General features: G+C 43.9%; 1 protein-coding gene and 1 non-coding gene across 2 annotated transcripts in view; both read right to left on the bottom strand.

The window, feature by feature from the left end:
- IL13RA1 (interleukin 13 receptor subunit alpha 1) overlaps positions 1 to 21302 on the bottom strand; it is a 75949-nt gene extending 54647 nt beyond the window's left edge. The window contains exons 1-4 of the mRNA XM_068962014.1: positions 21189 to 21302; positions 14915 to 15054; positions 9038 to 9176; positions 7710 to 7830 (exon numbers count right to left, since the gene is read on the bottom strand). Coding sequence (XP_068818115.1) covers positions 7710 to 7830; positions 9038 to 9176; positions 14915 to 15054; positions 21189 to 21267 — 479 coding nt within the window. The 5' untranslated portion in view covers positions 21268 to 21302. The remainder of the gene's footprint in view (positions 1 to 7709; positions 7831 to 9037; positions 9177 to 14914; positions 15055 to 21188) is intronic.
- On the bottom strand, positions 16349 to 16476 carry LOC138072093 (small nucleolar RNA SNORA35). The gene has a single exon (XR_011144243.1). It is a non-coding gene; the product is annotated as a small nucleolar RNA SNORA35 (small nucleolar RNA).
- Positions 21303 to 21529: the final 227 nt, after the last annotated feature.

Here is a 21529-nt window from a genome sequence, read left to right as displayed (position 1 = left end):
ATCATCAGTCACAAGGGAGATGTGCAAACGTTCTGCAGAAAAGGAAGACAATTTAGAAAATGAACTAAGAGGAAAGAGTCCCAAACCCTTGATTTGTTTACTTTAGAATCATCTGTGGTCATTTGAAAAATGCAGGTCACTCAACCCCTCTCCCAGAGAATCCTACTTAGAAGGTTTTGCCCAGGGACTAAGATAAGCATTTTGATAGCAATTCTCCAGGGGACTGTGCTACAAATCCAGTCTTATAAAAAGCAGATCTTTCCCATAAATACAGTCAATTGATCTTTGACAAAGGAGCAAAGGCAATACATTGGAGCACAAATAGTCTCTTCAATAAATGGTGCTGGAACAACTGGATATCCACATGTAAAAAAAAAAAATCTAGTCACAGACCTTATATTCTTCACAAAGCTAAACTCACAATGGATCACAGACCTAAATGTAAAGTGCAAAACTATAAACCTCCTAGGAGATAACATAGGAGAAAACCTAGACAATCTTGGGTATGGTAATGACTTTTTAGATACAACATCCAAGGCATGATCTTTAAAAGAAATAATTGATAAGCTGAATTTCATTAAAATTAAATACTTCTGCAAAAGATAATATCAAGAGAATAAGAAAAGAAGCCAAACACTGGAGGGGCGGGAGAGAAAATATATGCAAAAGACACATGTGATAAAGGGCTGTTAGTCAAAATATACAAAGAACTCATAAAACTGAACAATAAAGCAAAATACTCAACTAAAAAATGAGCCAAAGATCTTCACAGACACTCCACCAAAGACATACAGACGACAAATAAGCACCATATCATCAGAGAAATGCAAATGAAAGCAACAAGATACCACTACACACCGGTCAGAACGCCCATAATCCAGATATCGGCAGTATCAAATGCTGATGAGGATGTGGAGCAACAGGAACTCCTGCTCATTGCTGGTGGGAATACAGAATGGTACAGCCACTTTGGAAGACAGTTTCTTACAAAACCAAACATGTTCCTACCATATGATTAGCAATTGTGCTCTCTGGTATTTATCAAAAGAAATTGAGACCTTATATCTACACAAAAACTGGCATACAAAAGTTTAAAGCAGCTTTATTCATCATTGCCAAAGCTTGGAAGCAATCAAGATGTCCTTTAGTCACTAAATGGATACATAAGCTGTGATACATCCAGACAGTGAAATATTATTCAGCACCAAAAAGAAATGAACTATCAAGCCATGAAAAGATATGGAGGACTGTTACATGTGTATTATTAAGTGAAAGAAGTCCATCTGAAAATGCTACATACTGTCTGATTCCAACCAGATGAAATCCTAGAAAAGACAAAACTAGGAGAATAAACAAATCAATGGTTGCCAGGGGTTGGGGTAGGGGAGAGATGAATTAGTGGAACACAGGATTTTTAGGGCAATGAAGGTACTCTGTATGGTAATTCTAACATTGGATATATGTCATACATTTGTCCAAACCCATAAAATGTAGAAGACCAAGAGTGTGCCCTAATATAGACTACACAGATTTCTGGTGGTGATGATATATATCAATGTAGCTTCATCAGTTGTAACAAATGTACTATTGGTGAGGGGTGTTGATAATGGTGGAAGCTATTAATTGTAGGGGCAGTGGGTATATGGAAAATCTCTGTACCTTCCTCTCAATTTTGTTGTAAACCTAGAACTGCTTTAAATAATGTCTTTTTTAAAAAACAAAAACAAAAAAAATTTTTAATTCAGATCTAATGCATTTACTTCTTCAAAGGCTGTTCAAAGAAATGCTTCAATACAGAAAGTGACCTTGTCCTTTAAGAGATAGTATATAAATTTTTTCTCCTAATTGTTGGCCCCTGTGGTTCATGAATGAAAACAGTTTTTTAAAAACTAAGTTACAGCCATGACTAGTTTTTAGATCAGACAGGCCTGAAATGTTTTGCACCCATACAGAAATAGAAACTGAAGAAACTTACAACATTATTGTTACATAACTAAAGAGAACTATGTAGAAAGTTAATTTTTTTCAATAATGAAAGGAACTCCTCTAATGAGTAACCTTTGAGATTCCTTTTTCATTGTACCCTGAGTATTTCACATATTCTCATGGAATCCAGATAAGAAATTTGTAAAAAGTCTTTTGTTGTACTTTAGAAAAAATAACAAAAGGGAAAATACTGATTTTGAAGAGAAAATTCTTGAAATCTTGTGAAAGATTAGATGATAACCTAAGATAGGAGGCATTTGAGTGCTTCCTGTTACAAACCACGCACTGAAATCCACAAAATCACTCTGCGGGACAGAAGGAGGAAATGGACAAATTAAAGACTATTTCCTGCACTCTAAAGATGATTAGTTTGTTAAGAAATTCCCTAAAATTTATTGGCTTGGCTAGTCTGTAGCTATTAAGGTCAGGCTCCCTTCAATGCCAGACTATCCCTGAAGGACTGGAAGTCATCGCCCTGGGGCTTCAAAATGACTCCACGTTTTTCTGACTGGAGATTAGGGAAACAGTCTCTGGCAGTTTGTTTGACGTGATTTTAAACTGGTACTTAAACCAATTCTGACTGTTTGATAATGAATGAGCCATTATCTTTCTTCTGTGGTTTTGATTGGAAAGGATCTCTCTAGGGGACAGCGGAGAGGAAGAGGTGTGGGCTAGGTGCCAATTCTGTGAGGTGGTGGAAGAGGTCAGCTCTGTGTACTGGCTGCATCCTCAAGGGAGTGGGGATGAATAATTAAAAAACCATATAGCTAGCACGTATTGCATGCTATATGGGCTTCCCTAGTGGCTCAGACGGTAAAGCGTCTGCCTGCAGTGCGGGAGACCGGGGCTGGATCCCTGGGTTGGGAAGATCCCCTGGAGAAGGAAATGGTAACCCACTCCAGTATTCTTGCCTGGAAAATTCCATGGACTGAGGAGCCTGGTGGGCTACAGTCCATGGGGTCGCAAAGAGTCGGACATGACTGAGCGACTTCACTTTCACTTTCATTGCATGCTTACTCTACAGATGTTAGCAATTAGGCCAACTCCAAATACTCTTCATATAACAGCCCTCAAAACATCCTTAAGAGGCAGCACTATTGTTACTACTCCCATTTTACAGATTACAAAACGGAGGCTGAGAGAAAAGTGATTTGCCCCAAATCACACTGCTAGTAAGAAAGAGAGTCAGGATTTGAACCCAAGCAGTATGGCTCCAGAAAAGAGAATAAGGTGGTAAGGGTAAAAGATACAGAATTTATACCAGCCTGCCCAATAAAATTTTCTGGGATTATGGAAATTTGTGCTGTCTGGTACAGGAGCCATATGTGAAATTGGCTAGTAAAACTGAGCAACTTAAGTTTTAATTTGATTTAATTTTAATTAATCTAAATTCAAATGTAAACACAGTCATGTGTGACTAATGGCTCTTGTATCGAACAGTACAGGTCTATGTTATAGGAAGAGTCCATGCTGATGACCGACTCTGGGAATGTGTATGACAAGAAGTGGTGTCCCTGCTGCATTCCCCCCACCACTGGGTGTCAGCGAACCCCCACTATCTTGGGATGGATGCCATCCCATGGCTGTAGCTTATCCCTGCACCACAGCATGAACTAAGGGCTGAAAGCCAGCCAACCAGCCCAAGCACCATCTGTGGTCAGCTTTGGTAAGATGCTGCATCAGCTCTGAAGTTGAACACTTCAGTCCAGAGGAAGAATGCCTTCTTATTTGGTTGGGCCAGTTTTTGATAATTTATTCATCCAGAGGGGATGCTAGTTTTGTAACCTGCACTAAGATTCATTTTGTGCTGGTATATGCCCCAAGGTGGGGCTTTCCAGGTGGCTCAATGGTAAAGAATCCACCTACCAATGGAGGAAATGCAGGTTTGATCCTTGGCTCGGGAAGATCCCCTGGAGGAGGAAATGGCAACCTCCTCCAGTATTCTTGCCTAGAAAATTCCATGTACAGAGGAGCCTGGCAGGCTACAGTCAGTGGGGCCACAGGGAGTCAAACACAACTGAGTGAGCACGACACACTACTATATATAAAACAGATAACTAATGAGGACTCGCAGGAGATGTGGGTTTGATTTCTGGGTCTGGAAGTTCTCCTGGAGGAGGAAATAGCAACCCACTCCAGTATTCTTGCCTGGGATAACCCCATGGGCAGAGAAGCCTGGTGGGCTACAGTCCATGGGGTTGCAAAAGAGTCAGACACAACTGAGCGACTAAATAACAACACATGCTCCAAGGCACTTCCCTAAATTTGTCTAATAAGAACTCCAAGGGCTAGGCTATCATCTCTCTCAGAGCTACCCTAATTTCTATATTTGGGTTACTTTCCTGCACAGTCTGCCGTGGACTGAGATAAAGTTTTAAGACTTCTTCCCTTCCTTTCCCTGCCCCAGCTAAAGACAGATTCTTTGAAGGTTTTCCCTGTGATTTTACCAATAACAACTCTAGGAAAATCAAGAGGAATTAATAGCATAATAAACTCAGGGATCCTAAGCCTATAGTAACGGCTCTCTCCAGACTTCACCAAAACATCACCAGGGCCAGGCTGCTTCTTTTAGGGCTTAGTTCTTGGGGAGACAGATCTAATCCATCCTTCTCTCTTTTTATTCCTGAATTATAATGCTCCTGTGGAGAAGGCAATGGCACTCCACTCCAGTACTCTTGCCTGGAAAATCCCACGGGCGGAGGAGCCTGGAAGGCTGCAGTCCATGGGGTCGCTGAGGGTCGGACACAACTGAGCGACTTCACTTTCACTTTTCACTTGCATGCACTGGAGAAGGAAATGGCAACCCACTCCAGTGTTCTTGCCTGGAGAATCCCAGGGACGGGGAGGCTGGTGGGCTGCCCTCTATGGGGTCACACAGAGTCGGACACGACTGAAGTGATATGACTTATGATAATGCTCCTGAATTGCTTATCCTTGCCCCCTAAGTCCTCACCCCAATCCTGAAAGTTGTCATCCAAACGTTCAAAAAACCTATTCAGAGCACCTCCCGTGTGTCAGGCATGGGGTGTAGGGGAATAAGACACAGCCCCTGCTCTCAAGGGAGACGGTAGCCTGGAGAGGATGACCACTAAGTAAACAGGAAATGACAATGCAATGTGCTGAGTATTATGACACAGGAAAGTACAAGGTACTATGGTACATGACAACCGGGCACGTACCTAGGCTAGAGAGGTCAAGGAAGGCTTTCCGGAAGGGAAGAGATGCCTGAGCTGAGATAAGGACAAGTTAGAAATGTCCAGGTGAACAGGCAAGGCCTGGGCCACAAGGGCATGCAGAGTGCTTCCACTATTCTGCCTGAATGTTGGGTCTGTATGCCACTCTTCTGTTTGAGTGTCTGAAGAGTGAGTTTGAGGAACTGAAAGAAGTTCAGTGTGGGTTGGGTGGTGGGTGCAGGATGACACTGAGGCGACAGAGCCAGTTAGGAGAGCGAGCATAAAAGGCTTTGTTACTCCTGCTGATGAGTTTGGACTTTAGCCCGTAGGCGCCAGGAACCACTGAAGGGCTTAAAGTAAAGGAGAAGCAACAGGTACCACCAGCAAGCAAGTGAAACTGCAAACCTCACATGAAAATGATCTGTACTGGGGAGTCAGGGGGACTCCAGACTAAACCACGTAAATTCAATGCTGTCTGCCCTCACCTGCAGTGCCCTTCAACTTGCCTGGGAGCACCTCTGGGGACAGGGGAAGAGAGGGAATGACAACCTCCAGGCCACCTGGGAGGTTTCCATTAAAAAATTCATGTGATTTTTTGGTGTCCTATTCCATGATATAGCCATGAGGGTTGTCACGTACCAAAAGGATTCCTACTTTTCATCCAGTCATTGGGCAAAATGGACATTCCAGGATAAAGGCCCTGTTCATCCTATAACTTCGGAAGTTCTGGATGTGGCCCTCCATACCCCACTCTCTCAGAAACAGTGTGAATGAATGACAGATGGGGGGACAAAGCCACGTGCAGGGCACTCTGCCAACATCAGACTTCCTGCTTCCCTACCTGGAATCACATAAACTAAATACTCCCAGTCCTGAGACCATTCTGTCTCAGCGCCAGCCTCCAGCCTCAGAGACACTTCCCTATCTGGCAGTCCACCCCTTCAGCAATGCCTCTCACCTCACTCCACCACCATGCCAAGCTCCACCCTCACTTCTCACAGAGCCTGTCTACACTTCTGCAAGCCTCCAGCATGTACTCTTCTTTCTACATGAACTACTGTGTCCAGCGCTGTCACCTCTACAATGAAGCTTCAGGAGTAAAGAGACGGGTTTCTTATCTCTGCTCACCATTCAGAGCTTTACCCACTATGTATGCTCAGGTTTTACTAAATTCAGTTGATTAACCTGGTTCTTTCTTACCTGTTCTGTTGTTAATAAGCAATTCTAGGCTCCAAAGGAAAGGAAATAATGAAAGATTAATTTAGAAATTTAACAAATTTTATAAATACAGTCACACATAGGAAATATAAGTCATTCTCTGGGGCACTAAACTACTTTTTAACTCTGGGAATGATATAATTTTCCTTTTGAAAGATAAAAACCAATCATTCATATATTGCTTGTGAGAATGTAAAACAATACAGCTCCTCTAGAAAATAATTTGGCGGTTTTTTAATAAAACTAAATATGCAATTACCATATGATCCAGCAATTACACCCTAAGGCATTTGTTCCAGAGAACTGAAAAGTGATATTCACATAAAAACCTGAACATGAATATTTATAACCGCTTTCTTCATACTTGCAAAAAAATTGAAAATAACCAAGATATCTTTTAGTGAATAAAAGGTTAAACAAACTGATACATCCATATCAGAGAACACCACTCAGCAAGAAAAAGAAATGGACTATTGATATATACAACAGCTTGGATGGATCTCCAGAGTATTAGGCAGAGACTGAAAAATACAGTCAGCCTCTGACAGTTATTAATATATTTTGTATGATTCTGTTCCTGTTACATTCTTAAAATGACAAAATTATAGATGGAGAACAGATGAGTGGTTGCCAGACAGAGGTTAGAGACTTGGGGGAGAGGAGTGTGGGGAGAGGGGGTGCAGGAAGGAAGTGGGTGTAGCTATAAAAGGGCAACTTGGGACTTCCCTGGTGGTCCAGTGGCTAAGATTCCTCACTCTCAATGCAGGGGGCCTGGGTTTGATCCCTGGTCAGGGAACTAGATCCCACATAACACAACTAAAGATCTCTCATGTAGCCACTAACATCAGGTGCAGCCAAACAGATTAACTGATTTTTAAAAATAAATAAAAGGGCAACTAGAGGGCTCCTTGTGGTAATGGAACTGTTCTGCATCTTTGCATATGATAAAACTGCATAGAACTACATACACATCCAAATGCCTGGACGGAACACTGGTTACATTGGAATAAAGTCAGTGGACTATACCAATGTCAATTTTCTGGTTTTAATACTGCACCCTATATATGAGATGTTACCATTGAAAGCAACTGGGTGAAGGGTAGATGGGATCTCTTTGGATATTTTTTGCAACATACCAGTGGATCTATAATTATTTTTTAAGGTTGTTTTTTTTTTTAATGAGACATCAAAAGCAGATGCATTTTTCATTAGAGCAAACTATAGAAAGGAATAGGGTATTCTGTTTACGTTTTAACTAGGTTAGTTTCAAAGGTTCCCAATGCAATCACAGTCAGTCCCTCTGCAGTAAGTAACTGTACTGTCCATACTCACCAGTAGTATAGAGTGTAGTTAGTGTCAGGACTTGTATTCCTTCCAGGGAGCCAAGTGCACTTCATGTACCTCAAGTTGTGCCAAATGCATTGGAGCTCAGTAACAGCAGACTCAGGATCACCTAGAACATCCAGCCGAGAGTTTACGACTGTCCTCTCCTTGTAGTGCCAGCTAGCCAATCACTCTGAGGGCTCGGGGTGATGGGGGTGCTTCAGGCTGCTTCTCCAGAAAGCTGACCCCTAACCTCTCAGTCCCATTTGACCCAGAAGGCACCCAGGAGGGAGAAAACTCAAATCTAATTTGCTCACAACTTTCTCTCTCATCTCCTCAGATTAAGAAGACATCTTTACTATCGAGGGACCTTAACTCTTGTACTCCTAACTGGAGAGAGAGTTTAAAGGGCAAACAACATTTCAGTCGTAGGAAATGACTATGAAGTTTCCCAAATGAATATGAAAACATAAAAAACCATTATATATCTACTTGTTGTTTAAAAAAATACATTTACTGAGTTATAATTTACCTTCCTGTCATTTGAGCAATACTGACATATCTTGTTTTAAAAATTAAACAAACATTCCTCTTGAAGCATTTTGGGGAAAGGTAAACAAAATATAACACTTAGTCACTGCCTATTGCGTGTTATGGTCTTAGGAGCCAGAAAATCTTACTGATCTGAAATCTCTACCTTTAGAAAGCCTTTTAAGTTATGATATAATATCTCTAAATTAAATGCCTTTGTTTAAAATTCAAACCTGCTATCTCCCGTGATCCTTTAAAGGCTACTTTTTGTCATAATATAATTTTTTGTATCACCAACCACCTCTTGGTCATAATACAGTTTAGGCTTTATTCAGATTATTAAACTCCTTGTTATAAACCATGCTCCCAGCCTCTTACCCATACTGAATAATATTTTTGTTATTTTTTTAAGGCACTGGATCTAGGATCTGAAGATCTACAGCAACTCAGTTTCCTTCTTCCTCATAAAATGAATCAGGATAATAACACACCTTTGTCATTTCACAGAATAAGCTTAAGAAGCTCGATTCAGGGGAAAGGCATGTGTGCGCATGCGTGTGTGCATGTGAGGGTGTGCCAGTGTGTATTACTTTCCAAATTATTCAGTACTCTATAACTACCAGGCATGGTCATTCAAGTTGTCTGTGAGCATCTCACAGTTATCAGTGTGTTGTCAGCATCTAGTACAAGTGCCTGACACTTATTAGACTCAAGTGTTTGAAAATGGAATGAATTAATGAACATAAGCAGGTAGATAATTTGGATGTATTCTCTAAATGCCAAGAGATAGTGCTTTCGGTTGTTACCTTCAGGGGGCGAGATGCACTTTTCCACCAAAATGCTGGGCTTTTCACTTTCATTGGTGCTGCACTGGGACCCCACCTGCAGACAGATCCTCTCATTCAGGGGCACTTCTTTTGAACGATGAGTTTCTGGAGCAATTTTCTAAGGTAAAGAAATTTAAAAGGTATTGCTGTAGCCAATACACAGAAATACATTTATGTAGTAAAACATTTGCATGCTGAAGTGTGTAAAGAAAATGAAAAGTTAGCAAATGGTATGCAGTTCAGTGATTCTCAACTGGGGGTGATTCTGTTCTCCCACCCGTTGATGACATTTGTTGATGTCTAGAAACATGTTTAGTTGTCATAACTGGCGGGGGGAGGGCAGGGGGCAGAGTGAACTGCTACTGGCATCTAGTGGGCAGAGGCCAAGGATGCTGCTAAACCCTCTACAAGGCATAGGACAGCCTTCCCTCCCCCCACAACAAAGAATTATCCTACATTAAATGGCTGTAGTGCCACCATTGAGAAACCCTGATAGAAATAAGAGATAGTTCCACACATTTTCATGTATAAACATCATGACATTTTCTATAAACCTACCATGCTAACATGTCAACTATCTAAGAGCAATCTCAAAGGAAACACAGTGAGATTATCAAAATTCACTTCCAAGTAGACGTAGTATAACATCAAGATTAAGGTCAAATGAACTGGTCTAAGAATCTGGCAACTCTGGTCACCTCTGAGGAGAGGAAGTAAAGAAGGGGAGCCTGAGGGCTGAGGAACGACTTTTCACCAAACATCTTTCTGCACTGACCGTTTTGATGATCTCACATAAACATAGGAGTGATAAGGGCTGACATGCACTGAGTGCAGCACACTCTTATTCTGAAAGGTAGATAAGCTTTGTGGAACCACAGAAAGCCAATTTATAGACAGCCTACAGATAAAAATCACAAATCTTGTTATTATGATTTAGAATAACGAGATTAAAGGACTCTTCAGGAAATTCACATTTTCCAAGGTGGCAGAGTTGGAATTATTAAGAATGGAGCTGCTTTTAATCAGAGTTTCAAGGCGCTTCCTGTTTTGTAATATTTTCTGACTCAAGTTGGAGACAGCATTTCCTTTTATATACGTGCTGAGAGCCATGAAGGGGAAATTTTGTCAGCGTTACCTCTATTTACCACTCTAAAGGGGCTACTCTGCCATTTCAGACGCCTGCCAGCAGCTGAGCATGAAGGTGACTGTGAGAGACTCTCAAAATGAGGACCCAAGGATGTCCTCTGAGAGGTAGCCAGCCAATCATCAAGCAACAAACCATAGCAAAGACACAGGGGAAAAAACAACACTTTTTGAGACACTGAATAGCTCTAAGGACTAGGCAAGACAGCACTCTAAAAGAGGAGTTCGTTGGTCAGCCCTGGAAGAAAAGAAAAAGAAATATCTGCAAACAAAATTGTGATGGGGAGAAAAGGTGATTCGGTCCATGAACATTGAGTAGGTTTGTCCCAGCAGCAAAGCCATGCCTACCCTCAGTGGTGCCTCCAGCTATTCTGAGCCAAGTACATTTTCACAACAAATTCCTGACTCCTTGCCAAGGAACCTACTTATCATTTTGCTTTCCATACAGTTGCTGCCTACAGGGATGGAACATACCAGCTGTGCCAACAGAAGCCTCTTGAGACTGTTTCACCATTATTGTTCTCATGGTGAAGTAAGGAACTGGTCCTGGATTGATGAATGCATGCTGAGGAAATGAGGTTTCTCGAAAGACTCTTGAGAATGTTTTGACATTCTTGTTCCCATGATGAAGTAAGGAACTGGCCCTGGATTGATGAATGTGTGCTGAGGAAATGAGGTTTCTCAACCTGTGAAACTGACGACCAGTCCCAGGATTTTTGCTGATGATGGCAGGGAAGCTCTGAATGCACATTTCACCAACCACACTATTTTACTGAGCAAAAGTCCTATATACCCCTGAAGGAGCCGCCCTGACCAAGAATCCTTGATAATTCTTGTGTGGAAGCTGCATTTTCCATTTGAGGACACCCAGGGGAAAATGCATGGTCAAATGCCATCAGTGAGAATCATCAATGAAAAATCTCAGTTATCTTATTATACTAGATATTGTTCCAGTGAGTGGGCTGAATTTTATTACACAAATATTTTTAATAAATAGAATTTCATAAATTAAAAACATACTTTAGTACCTAAATCTGAACCTTTTGTTTTGAGCAAATGAATAATAAAATAACTTAGAAAAGACATGGTTGGAAAAAAGATGAAATACTTAAAATAAATTCTCTTCTGAAGCTCAAGGCAAATAATATTAAACTGGCATGAATAAAGTAGGAATCCCAGTTGTCAATGACTGCCAAGTCAAGTGTGCCTCTCTCTATCAGACCAGGAACCAGATCCCTCCCAGCAGATCTTGATGAAGTATGTCTGATGGCTCCCACGTGACTTTCGGCTGTGGTGACTCATTCAACTGGTAGCTGCTGTATGACATTATGCTCCACCCCGCAGAGAGTCTGGGCTCCTTTGAAAATTTGTCAAAAATCAAGGCCAGAGTCCTGAGCTGATCCCTCCCCCTCAAGACCAATGTTCATTTGGCTAGGCTGCAGCTTTCCCAATTCCTAATCCTTTCTCAGAAGGAAAGGGGGGTCAGCTTGACCTTTAGCTTCTTTGGATGCCTAGACAGAACAACAGCCTTTTAATTTATTCACCAAGTGAGACTCACCTGTCTCTTGATGATGAAAGAAATCTAAAATCTGAGGCCAGATCCTTCTAATTGCCAGATTAGATATTGCTAAAACACTGGTGGAGGGCAGCCACTTGAACTAGTCTTCTATTTTTTTTTTTAATTATCTACGATTCTCTATGTCTCATCTTAATGTTTCTCCAACCTGAAGACTGAAAATGACCTCAATGATTTACCTCATTTAGCAATTTGGGACCATTAGATGGTCACAAAAACACCATAATACACACAAACTATTATAATGCCACTGCATCAATATGCTTCAAAGCATGGGCCTTCCCTGGTGTCTCAGTGGAAAAGAATCCACCTGCCAAGCAGGAGATGTGGGTTCAGTCCCTGAGTCAGGAAGATCCCCTGGAGAAGAAAATGGCAATCCACACCAGTGTCCTTGCCTGAGAAATCCCATGGAGAGAGGAGCCTGGCAGGCTACAGTCCATGGGGTTGCAAAGAGTCAGACACGACTTAGTGACTAAACAATAACAATATATACATCCCAGTGTGGTCTCAAGACATTAATGCCATATTCAAAGGACAGAGTGAGGGGAAGAAAATCTCTCCTGCCACTGATTCTCAGACTCAGGATTGTAAACTTCAAAAGGACCAGACAGAAAATCCCCCATCACTGATTGGAAGGGATAATCTGTGTTTATCACAGTCCTGACATTGGCAGCCTTCAATGATGCAAATGCCTGCAATAAGTGAGTAGGCCTTAAGCAGAGGCCATGCTTTATAGGTCTCTTTGGGAGCAAAAGGGAGGGACCAAGATTAAACAATAATACTAGTCGAACCATACATATGACCTATAAAAGAAACAATTTTACATGATTCGATCTAACAGTAATCATAATAAAAGCTAACAGTTACTGAACACAAACTCTGTACCAGGTATATCACAAACATTATCTCCTTTCATAAATGTGCATCGTTTATATGAAGTAAGTATTTTTACTAGCCTTCCCCCACCCCACCCCAGCATTTTACAAACAAGAAAATGGAGGCTCAGGCTCAGAGAAGTTAAATGATTTGCCTGCCTAAGGCCACAAGACTTGAAAGGGGAAGAGACAAAATTTCCAACCCAATTCTGATTCGACTGCCTCCTAAAGTTACTTTTATGTCTAAGTTTCTGTAACTATACTGAGGAGTCAGCCCCACTTCTAGGCTGGCACGTCAGCATATCTAGTTGACTGATCCTTGAGCATGGCTGACAGGCTAATGAACAAGGCCCTGTTAGAAAGATGGTGACCTCTCCTGGGGGTTTCAGTTAGATTATTTAGGTGACACACTAACAAGGGTCTTTCCTGTAATTTCTCAAGGCTGAACTACCAGAAGCTGTCACTAAGACTCCAACTGTCTAAGGCCCATCCTTAGGAACAAGAAGAAGCCAACAATGTGAAAAGGGGAACTGGTCTACCAGAGTTTCACTGGCTTCCGCATTTGGAGGACCTCTCTTAAAAGGCAAATACTTGGAACTGACCAGCCTCTTATCAATCAACATCTAAACTACAATTAACACCTCTGTGGGAAGGCAGATTAGCAAATTCCCCTCGGGAGGGAGAGCCCATTTCAACCTTTCTTCATTAAGCTTTCCCATACATTAGTTTTGGTGTCCCAGCAAGCCAGAGAAGTGTAAAGCCACAGTTTACACACAAGGAAATGAAGGCTCAGAGAGGTTAAGGACTTTACCCCAGGCCACTGAGCTAGCAGCATGGTGCACTAACTAGTTCTCCGGACTCTTCCTGCCACCAAACTGCCTGGACGTGATGATTCCACAGTTCACTGAGCCGAAGTACTGTCATTAATAACAACTTCTCCTTGGCCTCCTCAAAATCCTGGGCAAATTCAATCCCAAACATCCTCCATCTTCCCCACCCACACACTGAAAGAAGAATCACCCCTCTTACATGGGAGGGGCATTAGTTCCAGGGCCTCCTGTAGACACCAAAATGTGTGGATGCTCAAGTCCTTTATTTAAAATGGCCTAGTGTTTGGATCTTCCCTGGTGGCTCAGACGGTAAAGCGTCTGCCTACAATGCAGGAGACCTGGGTTCAATCCCTGGGTCGGGAAGATCTCCTGGAGAAGGAAATGGCAACCCACTACAGTATTCTTGCCTGGAAAATCCCATGGATGGAGGAACCTGGTAGGCTACAGTCCATGGGGTCGCAAAGAGTCGGACACGACTGAGCAACTTCCTTACTCACTTCACTCAGTGTTTGCATATGACCTCTGCCCATCCTTTCCTATACTTAAATCATCTCTGGATGACTTATAATACCTAGTACAATGTAAATGATATGGAAATAGTTGACAGTTTGAAAAATTCAAGTTTTGCTTTGGAACTTTCTGGGATTTTTCTTTTCCTGAATATTTTCCACCTGCAGTTGGTTGAGTCTGCAGATGCAGAAACCAGAGTGTATACAGGTATAAAACAGTTCTGAACAGACAATATGGTCCTTTGAGGAACCTGTCAATTATAAGGGGCTACAAACCAATAAGGCTCTTAAGAGAAATTTAAGTTAAATACGATTATCATAAAGAATCCGAAATCTTGTTAACAAAAATTCACTGAAATTGGTTGTACATCCGACTGGGAAAAGCTGAAAGTTTCTCTCATTTTTCCTCAAACATCAGGGAATCTTCTAGTCAATCCCACCTGTCACGGACATCTTATTTTTTTCACTTTCCATATGGCCATTTTCTTTGGCATCACATAGATCTTGCATATCTACCTGTGCATGTGATTAATGAGATGGTAAAGGAGAAAATTCCCTGAGAAACTGAGAGTCTTATATAAATACAATGCTTCAGGCAACAATACAGAAAACCAATTTTAACATAATTAATTATTCATGGAGTGCCTATAGGAACCAATCTTAACATAATTAATTATTTCTGGAGTGCCTACTAGACAATGATACCTAATATTTCCTAAGAGAGTAATAACCTCAATTGTATTTGATTAGCAAATATTTTCTGATGTTCAGTTTTGGACATAGTTGTTTCCATAATTTTCCCAGTTAAAAAATTTGGACACGACTCAAACTAAAAACCTCACTTTGAAGTGAGATTAGAATGTAGCTCATTCTTAGCTCCAACTCACAGTTGTTCATAGTGTGATCTGTTCCAGAAAACTTACCTTATCCTGTTTGTTGCCAAAATGACTGAAATACTTTAGACTACAATTCGGACTGGCTCCCTCAGGAGGATTCCATGTCCATATGATGGTGCAGAGGTTTTCAACAGAAACACTCAAATTCGTCACAGGTGGCTGAGATTCTGTTCAAATCAAGCACAGGAAACACATTTATCAACAGCAGCCAGTGTTTTCAGTGGTTCATTTCATTTTTCCTCCAAGTCCTAGAGGCCAGGAATCATAAAACTGAGTTAATGAGAGCTAACATTTACTGACCCAGGTAGTATCCTAAGTACTCTCCACAAATGAATCTGCTCAGTCCTCACAACCTTAGAATACAGGGACTATCAGCTTGTAAAGATGAGGTGACCAAGACAAGGGCTTTGAGTCACTTGCCCAATATCCCATGGCTGGTAAATGACAGAGGTGAGATGCAAACCCAGGAAGTGTGGCTCCCATGCCACATCACCTGCTATAGGGTGAACTCAGAGGACAGTATATTCTTAAACATCCAACTTTTCCTCCTGTGGGTATTTGGGGTCCCCTACACTTGCTCACCAAAGGGCACTCAATATAGACACTTCCCTCTCAGCAGTTCTGTAAATGTGTTGAAGTGGCTCATCTTTAACTGTGCTTGCTAACGTGACCTGCTAATTGTTTTTTTTATGCCTATTCCAAAGAAGTACTGAGAGAGACATTTAACAGCCCTGGTTGCTCCCTTGAGGTCTGACACTAAACAGCTGGAACTGTAGCTCTGGCAAATCTGAAGAGGGAAGAGAAGAGGAGAAACAGTGAACCAATGTCTTGAAAAATGTGTTTCATTTAGAGAAAACCCACCACTGTCTCCACCAAGTATTTACTGACTCTATTATTTTGGATTCAGCTTTAGTACCAGGGAAAGGAGTTTTCATGCTTCTGCCAAACGCAGGGAAGGAAACAGAGAGGGAAAGGAAATATCATTTCAAACTTTCCTGAGAACTTCTCCTGAGGCCAAGACTACCACAATCACCACCGCTGCCCCCCCGCCCCCCCCACAGAGACTGGATAAGGGCTTCTCCGTACTATCTTTGCAATTTTTCTATAAGTCGAAAATTACTGCAAAACTCAGTTATTTAATGGAAACTTAATCATTATTAATTACTTAAGAACTACAGCTATATTAACTTATCAATAGGTAGTTATATTTTATACTCTATGCCAACACTTTGGAGTGCTCTGGTCCTCTTACATGATATGCAATATTTATAGCATTACCTTCCTTTTTAACTGACCAAAAAAATGCCATTTGTCCCAAAACATCAATCTGACAGGCACTATGTAGTTGTGATTCCCCCCAAAATCAGTTTTCTACACGGCAGCCTGCACCGGCCATGAATTCTCAATATTCAGCCCACCATTCCTGACTCAACTACCATTAGCATTTCTGAAAGGTAGACCAAAGGCCCACCTATGGGGAGAAGCAGCCCACAGCAAGCCAAGTCCTTGTAGAAGCAGGGAGTTCCTATTGCACTGCATTTAAACCCAGCTTGTGCCAGGGGGCACCAATGGCTCAGGGGACAATGATTTTAAGTTAAGATTTTAAGTGATTAAAAGTTAGGATTTAAGTTAGGACTTAATATACAGTTATTCCATTTTGGCCTTTCTGACATCTTGTCAATGATATTTTCGAAGACAAATCGTTTATCACATATACAGCCTTTAGTGAAAACATTGTTCCTATTAGAGACCACACTCTACTTTAGGATTAACTCCCTTACTGTTCAGTTTCCAGAAACGCACTGCACCAAAAGTCCAGGATAGCTGGTTTAGTCCTTCATGACATACTGCCTCCTCACCCACCTCCCACTCCCACACAGAAATTAAAGCCCTCACAATAAAAGTATTAAGAGCACGGACTATGGAGCCAGGCTGCCTGAACTCAGATGCCAGAACCTATTTATGGTTCGCTTTAAATCATAGCCCAATTTTCAAGGCAGTTTAAGACTTTTTAAAATCTATCTTTTAACCTGGTTATTTTAATGGAGCATTAGCCTCCCCTATTTCCCATCTCTCAAATGGACTTCTTTTTTGCCCATCCCTGGCTCAGGAAGATCCCCTGGGGAAGGAAATAGCAACTGACTGCAATATTCTTGTCTGAAGAATTCCATGGACAGAGGAGCTTGGCGGGCTACAGTCCATGGGGTCGCAAAGAGTAGGACACGACTGAGCGACTAACACACACACACAAACACACACACACACACAAATCCTTTAGTCAGATCTAACTTGTTTGCATTTTAGGGGACTTGTGGCTCTCTGCCATCCTTTTTTCCCTAATAGTTTCCTTCCATTTCTCTTGAGATTCTTCAACTTCCTATACTTTAAAACACACACACTCACAGAAAGTTTAAATACAATCTGCAAATGTTTAAACGTATCTGAATACATGTATGTGGGTATAATACATCTAGACATACTCATAAACAAGTGGAGACTGTGTTTCTTGTAAAGCTCTCTAACAGCTCTTCATCTGTAAGACATTTCCTTTCAGCGTAGTATAGTGATTAAGAGCACGGACTATGGAGCCAGGCTGCCTGAACTCAGATGCCAGCTCTGTTACTTACTAGCCGGCAAGTTACTTAACCTCTCTGCCTCTCTCTGCATCTATAACATGAAGATGATAATTATAACCAAAGAAAACGGTTATTATGAGGATTAAGTGAGTTACGACAGATGAAAAGCCCCAAACAGTGCCTGGCACAGAACAAGGGCTATGTAAATACGTGCTATGTGCTTTCTTTCTTTTTGAAGAGACCAACAGTTCTGAATGGTTGCTTTGGTTTTCTATGGAATTGATATCTGCCCATGGCCTTAGAGACAGAACAAGCTTATCGGCCTGATAAACTTTTCTTAGGCACCTAATTCCAACCAGTTCGTAGGGGTTGATCACTGACCGGAAACGGGAGTGGGAAGGCCAGGGGGACTCAAGTTAACTACCCTTGACTAAACTTCAAACCTCAAGTGAGTCTGTATGGTCATCTAGCGCAAGATCCCATTCTAACTTCTAATGCTGTCCCTAATAATAAGGCTTAACTCAAAGCTTGTGCTCTCTCTCACTCAGTCACAGGAGCTGGCAGAAGCATGCATATGTCGGGAAAAGTCAAGGACATCACGAGTCATACCTGAGTCATCCATCTCCTTCCTTTATATCTTAATCATCAACCTCTTTCAGTGCTTTCCTTGCAACACCTCTCTTAATTATCCTGATCATGCTCAGGTGCTCTGCTGGGTCTCGTGAGGCAGGCAGACATACAGCAGTTAGGCCTGAGCCTGGACAGAAGGCGTGCATGACCGATCTTTCTAGGGGCCACCTCCAATCCTAGATTCCTGTGGAGCTTTGCACTCTGGTGAGTCCCCCCTCCCTCCAGCCCCACACTCAGTCAGGTCTCCCTGTTGACTTCTCCTCCAGTGTCATTACCCTCCGTCTGCACCCCAACGCAGCTTCAAGGTCAAATGAAGCCCTTCTGCCTTGACTGCTTTGGCCAATGCACCTTCCTGCCAAGTTGGACTCCTCCCTGAGCCCACAGGGGCACCACCACCGTTACTTCTGGGCCTCTGCTCCTGCTCGTCTCCCAAACTGGGAATAACTTCTCCTCCACCAACTCAGATGTCACCCACCCTAAAAGTCTAGCTCAAATTTCAGTTCTTCCTCAGAATTCCCAGCCCTCAGTTTCCCCTCTTCTGAATGCCTACTGTACTTATTGTTTGGACTACACAGTCTGGCAGTCATAAAGCAAGTCTCCAATACATGATCATTCGCTTTCTACCAATGGCCTGTACATACTTGCATGAATGCCCACCAGTCCTGCCCTGCTGCTCTGGGAGACGCCCAGCTCCCCTCTCAGCCAAGGACTCCCCTCCTTTCTGCAGGGAGAGGCAATGAATGCAGTGGTTAGGGGCATGGTCTCTGGAAGTGACTGCTGGGGTCAGCAGCCTAGTTCCCTCCTGCAGTCTACCACCAACGAGACTCTGGGCCTTGCCGTGCCTCAGTTTCCTCCTGTACAAAACAAGAATGGTAACAGCACCAACAGGAGAGGTTCTGTGGAAAGATGAAATAGGTCAAGTGGAAAACTTAGAACGCTGCCCAGCATAGAGTAAACACTATAGAAGTGCTAGTTGTTATTAAGAATGCCACAATGTGGGCTTACCAATCTAAACAGACTAAACCTAAGCTGGTAACCTAATCATTTTTCTAAACACTCAAAACATTAGAGCTGGAGGAGCCCTTGAAACTCATGGAGTTCAGTCTCCTTTCACAGAGAACACTGTTGCACAAGAGAGGGAAATGACCAGTCCTGAAGTCCCACAGCTGGGTAAGCTCAGACCATTATAAGAGTCAGGTCCCCTGTTTTGTTTTGCTTTTTTTCCCCCCAAATATCTTAATGCAATTGTATCAACATTTCCAAAGGGAAAAAGTTTCTGTATTTCTGAGTAACCAAGTCACCAATGAACCTCTGTGACAAACCTGATGAGTGGGGGATTGCCAGTATTAGCTAGGGTCAGCTGTTTGTTGTTCCAGGGGTGAGGTGTGTGGGAGAGGGAGTCTGGAGGAGGGAGGGGGCTGGAGTGGCACTGTGAAAATCAGGGGACTAAGGAGATGGGTGGCTTCCCTGCTGGCTCAGCAGTAAAGAACCCACCTGCAATACAATGCAATGCAGGAGATGCGGGTTTGATCCCTGGGTCAGGAAGATCCCCTGACCCAGAAGAAGGATATGGCAACCCACCCCAATATTCTTGCCTGGGAAATCCCATGGTCAAAGGGGCCTGGAGGGCTACAGTCCATGGGGTCGAAGAAGAGTCGGACGCGACTGAGTCACTAAATGACGACAACCAAGGGGATGGGTGACCCCCTCCCTTCTCTGGACTCTAGCTGCCCCATGATTATGGAAATCAGATCCCCCCAAGTGAACTAGGAGCATGGGGGGCACAACGATTACACAATATACTCTAAGGCTCTAAGCCAATGCACAAGACCTGGCTCAGTACTAAAGAAGGCAGGCACTTGAATGAATGACTGACAAACTACAAACTTCCCTGAAGTCTCTACTCAAACGCTGCCTTTTCAGTGGCAGTCTACCTAGTCCACCCTATTTACAATGGCAACCCCCTGGACTGCTTGGTTTTTCTCCATAGTGCTTACTGCCCTCTAACATACCTCATACTTTACTACCCCGCCCCCTCCTTACTCTGACTCTAGCAATAGCATGCCAGCTCCAAAGGGCAAGCACTTGATCTGTTTTGCTCACCACTGTATTCTCTGCCCCTAGAACACTGCCTAGCACAGGGCACGCAGAGTGGGCATAGGTTTTGTTGACTGAATCAATAGAGGGCATCCAAGTTTCCTAATCAACCTTTCAACTTGGCTTTCAAAGCCCAACGCACTGGCTGAAAAAGCAATAAAAAAATTGTGGGTGTTTGTGTCCACGGGACACTAAAACCTATCAACTTTGGAGCTACTATCGACCAAAAAAACGTCCAGAAGGTCGCTCAGGCCAAAATCTGTCCCTCAGGAATTCATTAGCGCCCCTCCCCCCAAGTTTTCACAGTAACTCTGGTTGATTAATTTAAATGGCCGCACCAGGTGAGGAGTAAATGAGAGCTCGCCTCTTTGCAACTTTTCTGTAAATCGAAAGTTATTCCAAAATATAAAGGTTACTAGAGAAAAAGGCATCCACGCGGATGGTGCTCCGGATTTGCCATGGATTTCTTGTACGCCAGAGGAGACCCGTCCTTTGCTACAGGGAGGGACTAGGCGCTTCAGAGGTTCCCTTCGACTGCCGCCACCTCGCGGGACCCGCCGCGCAAGGAGCCTCGGCGCGTCACCCGCACTCCCGGACCTTGGTCGCCGTCCCCGCGGGCTCCCGGCCCCTCATCCCCTCTCCGGGCCACGGGCGACACTCCCGCCCCCGACCCCGCGAACTCCTTTCGGGCCCCAGGCCGTGGCGCCAGGCTCCTCGGCGCTGCCCGACGGCCAAGGGAAGTGCGGCGACAAGTCGTCGTCCTCCGGCCCCGCCGCCCCCACCGCCCCCGCCGCCCCCGCCGCCCGGGATCCCGGAAAGCCCGGTCGCCCCGGGTCCCCCAAGCTCGAGCCAGGCGCGGGAGGCGCCTGCCGCCGCGGCCGCGGGACGTCCCGAAGAGGGCCCTCGACCCCGACTCCCGCCGCGGCCCTCGGCCCCAGGCGCCCCGGCGGGCCTCTCGGCCGCGATTCCCGCTGCCCCGGCCGCGGGACCGTACTCACCCGCGGGCGCAGCCACGCCGCCGCGGCCGGCGTAGAGCAGCAGCGCCCACAGCCCGCAGAGGCGCGCCGGCCGCTCCATGTAGCCCTCGCTCGGAGCCCGGCCGGGCTGCAGCCGCCGCAGTCTCCGCCTCTTTCGCTCCCTCTCCCACTTCCCGGCTCCGCCGCCCTGGAGGCTGGCGTGGGGGCCGGCGCAGACGGGAAGGGCCGTCCCGCCCACCGGCCGCAGGTAACCCCGGGGCCAGCGCCGGCGGAGGTTCCGGGCGCCCGCGGCTCCAGCAGGGGCTTCCGAGGGGCGACACCTGGCCCCGCGGCAGCCGAGCCTCTGTCGCGCCTTGGCAGTT

The sequence above is a fragment of the Capricornis sumatraensis genome, chromosome X, assembly GCF_032405125.1.
Source record: "Capricornis sumatraensis isolate serow.1 chromosome X, serow.2, whole genome shotgun sequence".
NCBI lineage: Eukaryota > Metazoa > Chordata > Mammalia > Artiodactyla > Bovidae > Capricornis > Capricornis sumatraensis.
The sequence above is the reverse complement of the archived record's forward strand: the minus strand, read 5'-3'. Positions and strand labels throughout refer to the sequence as shown.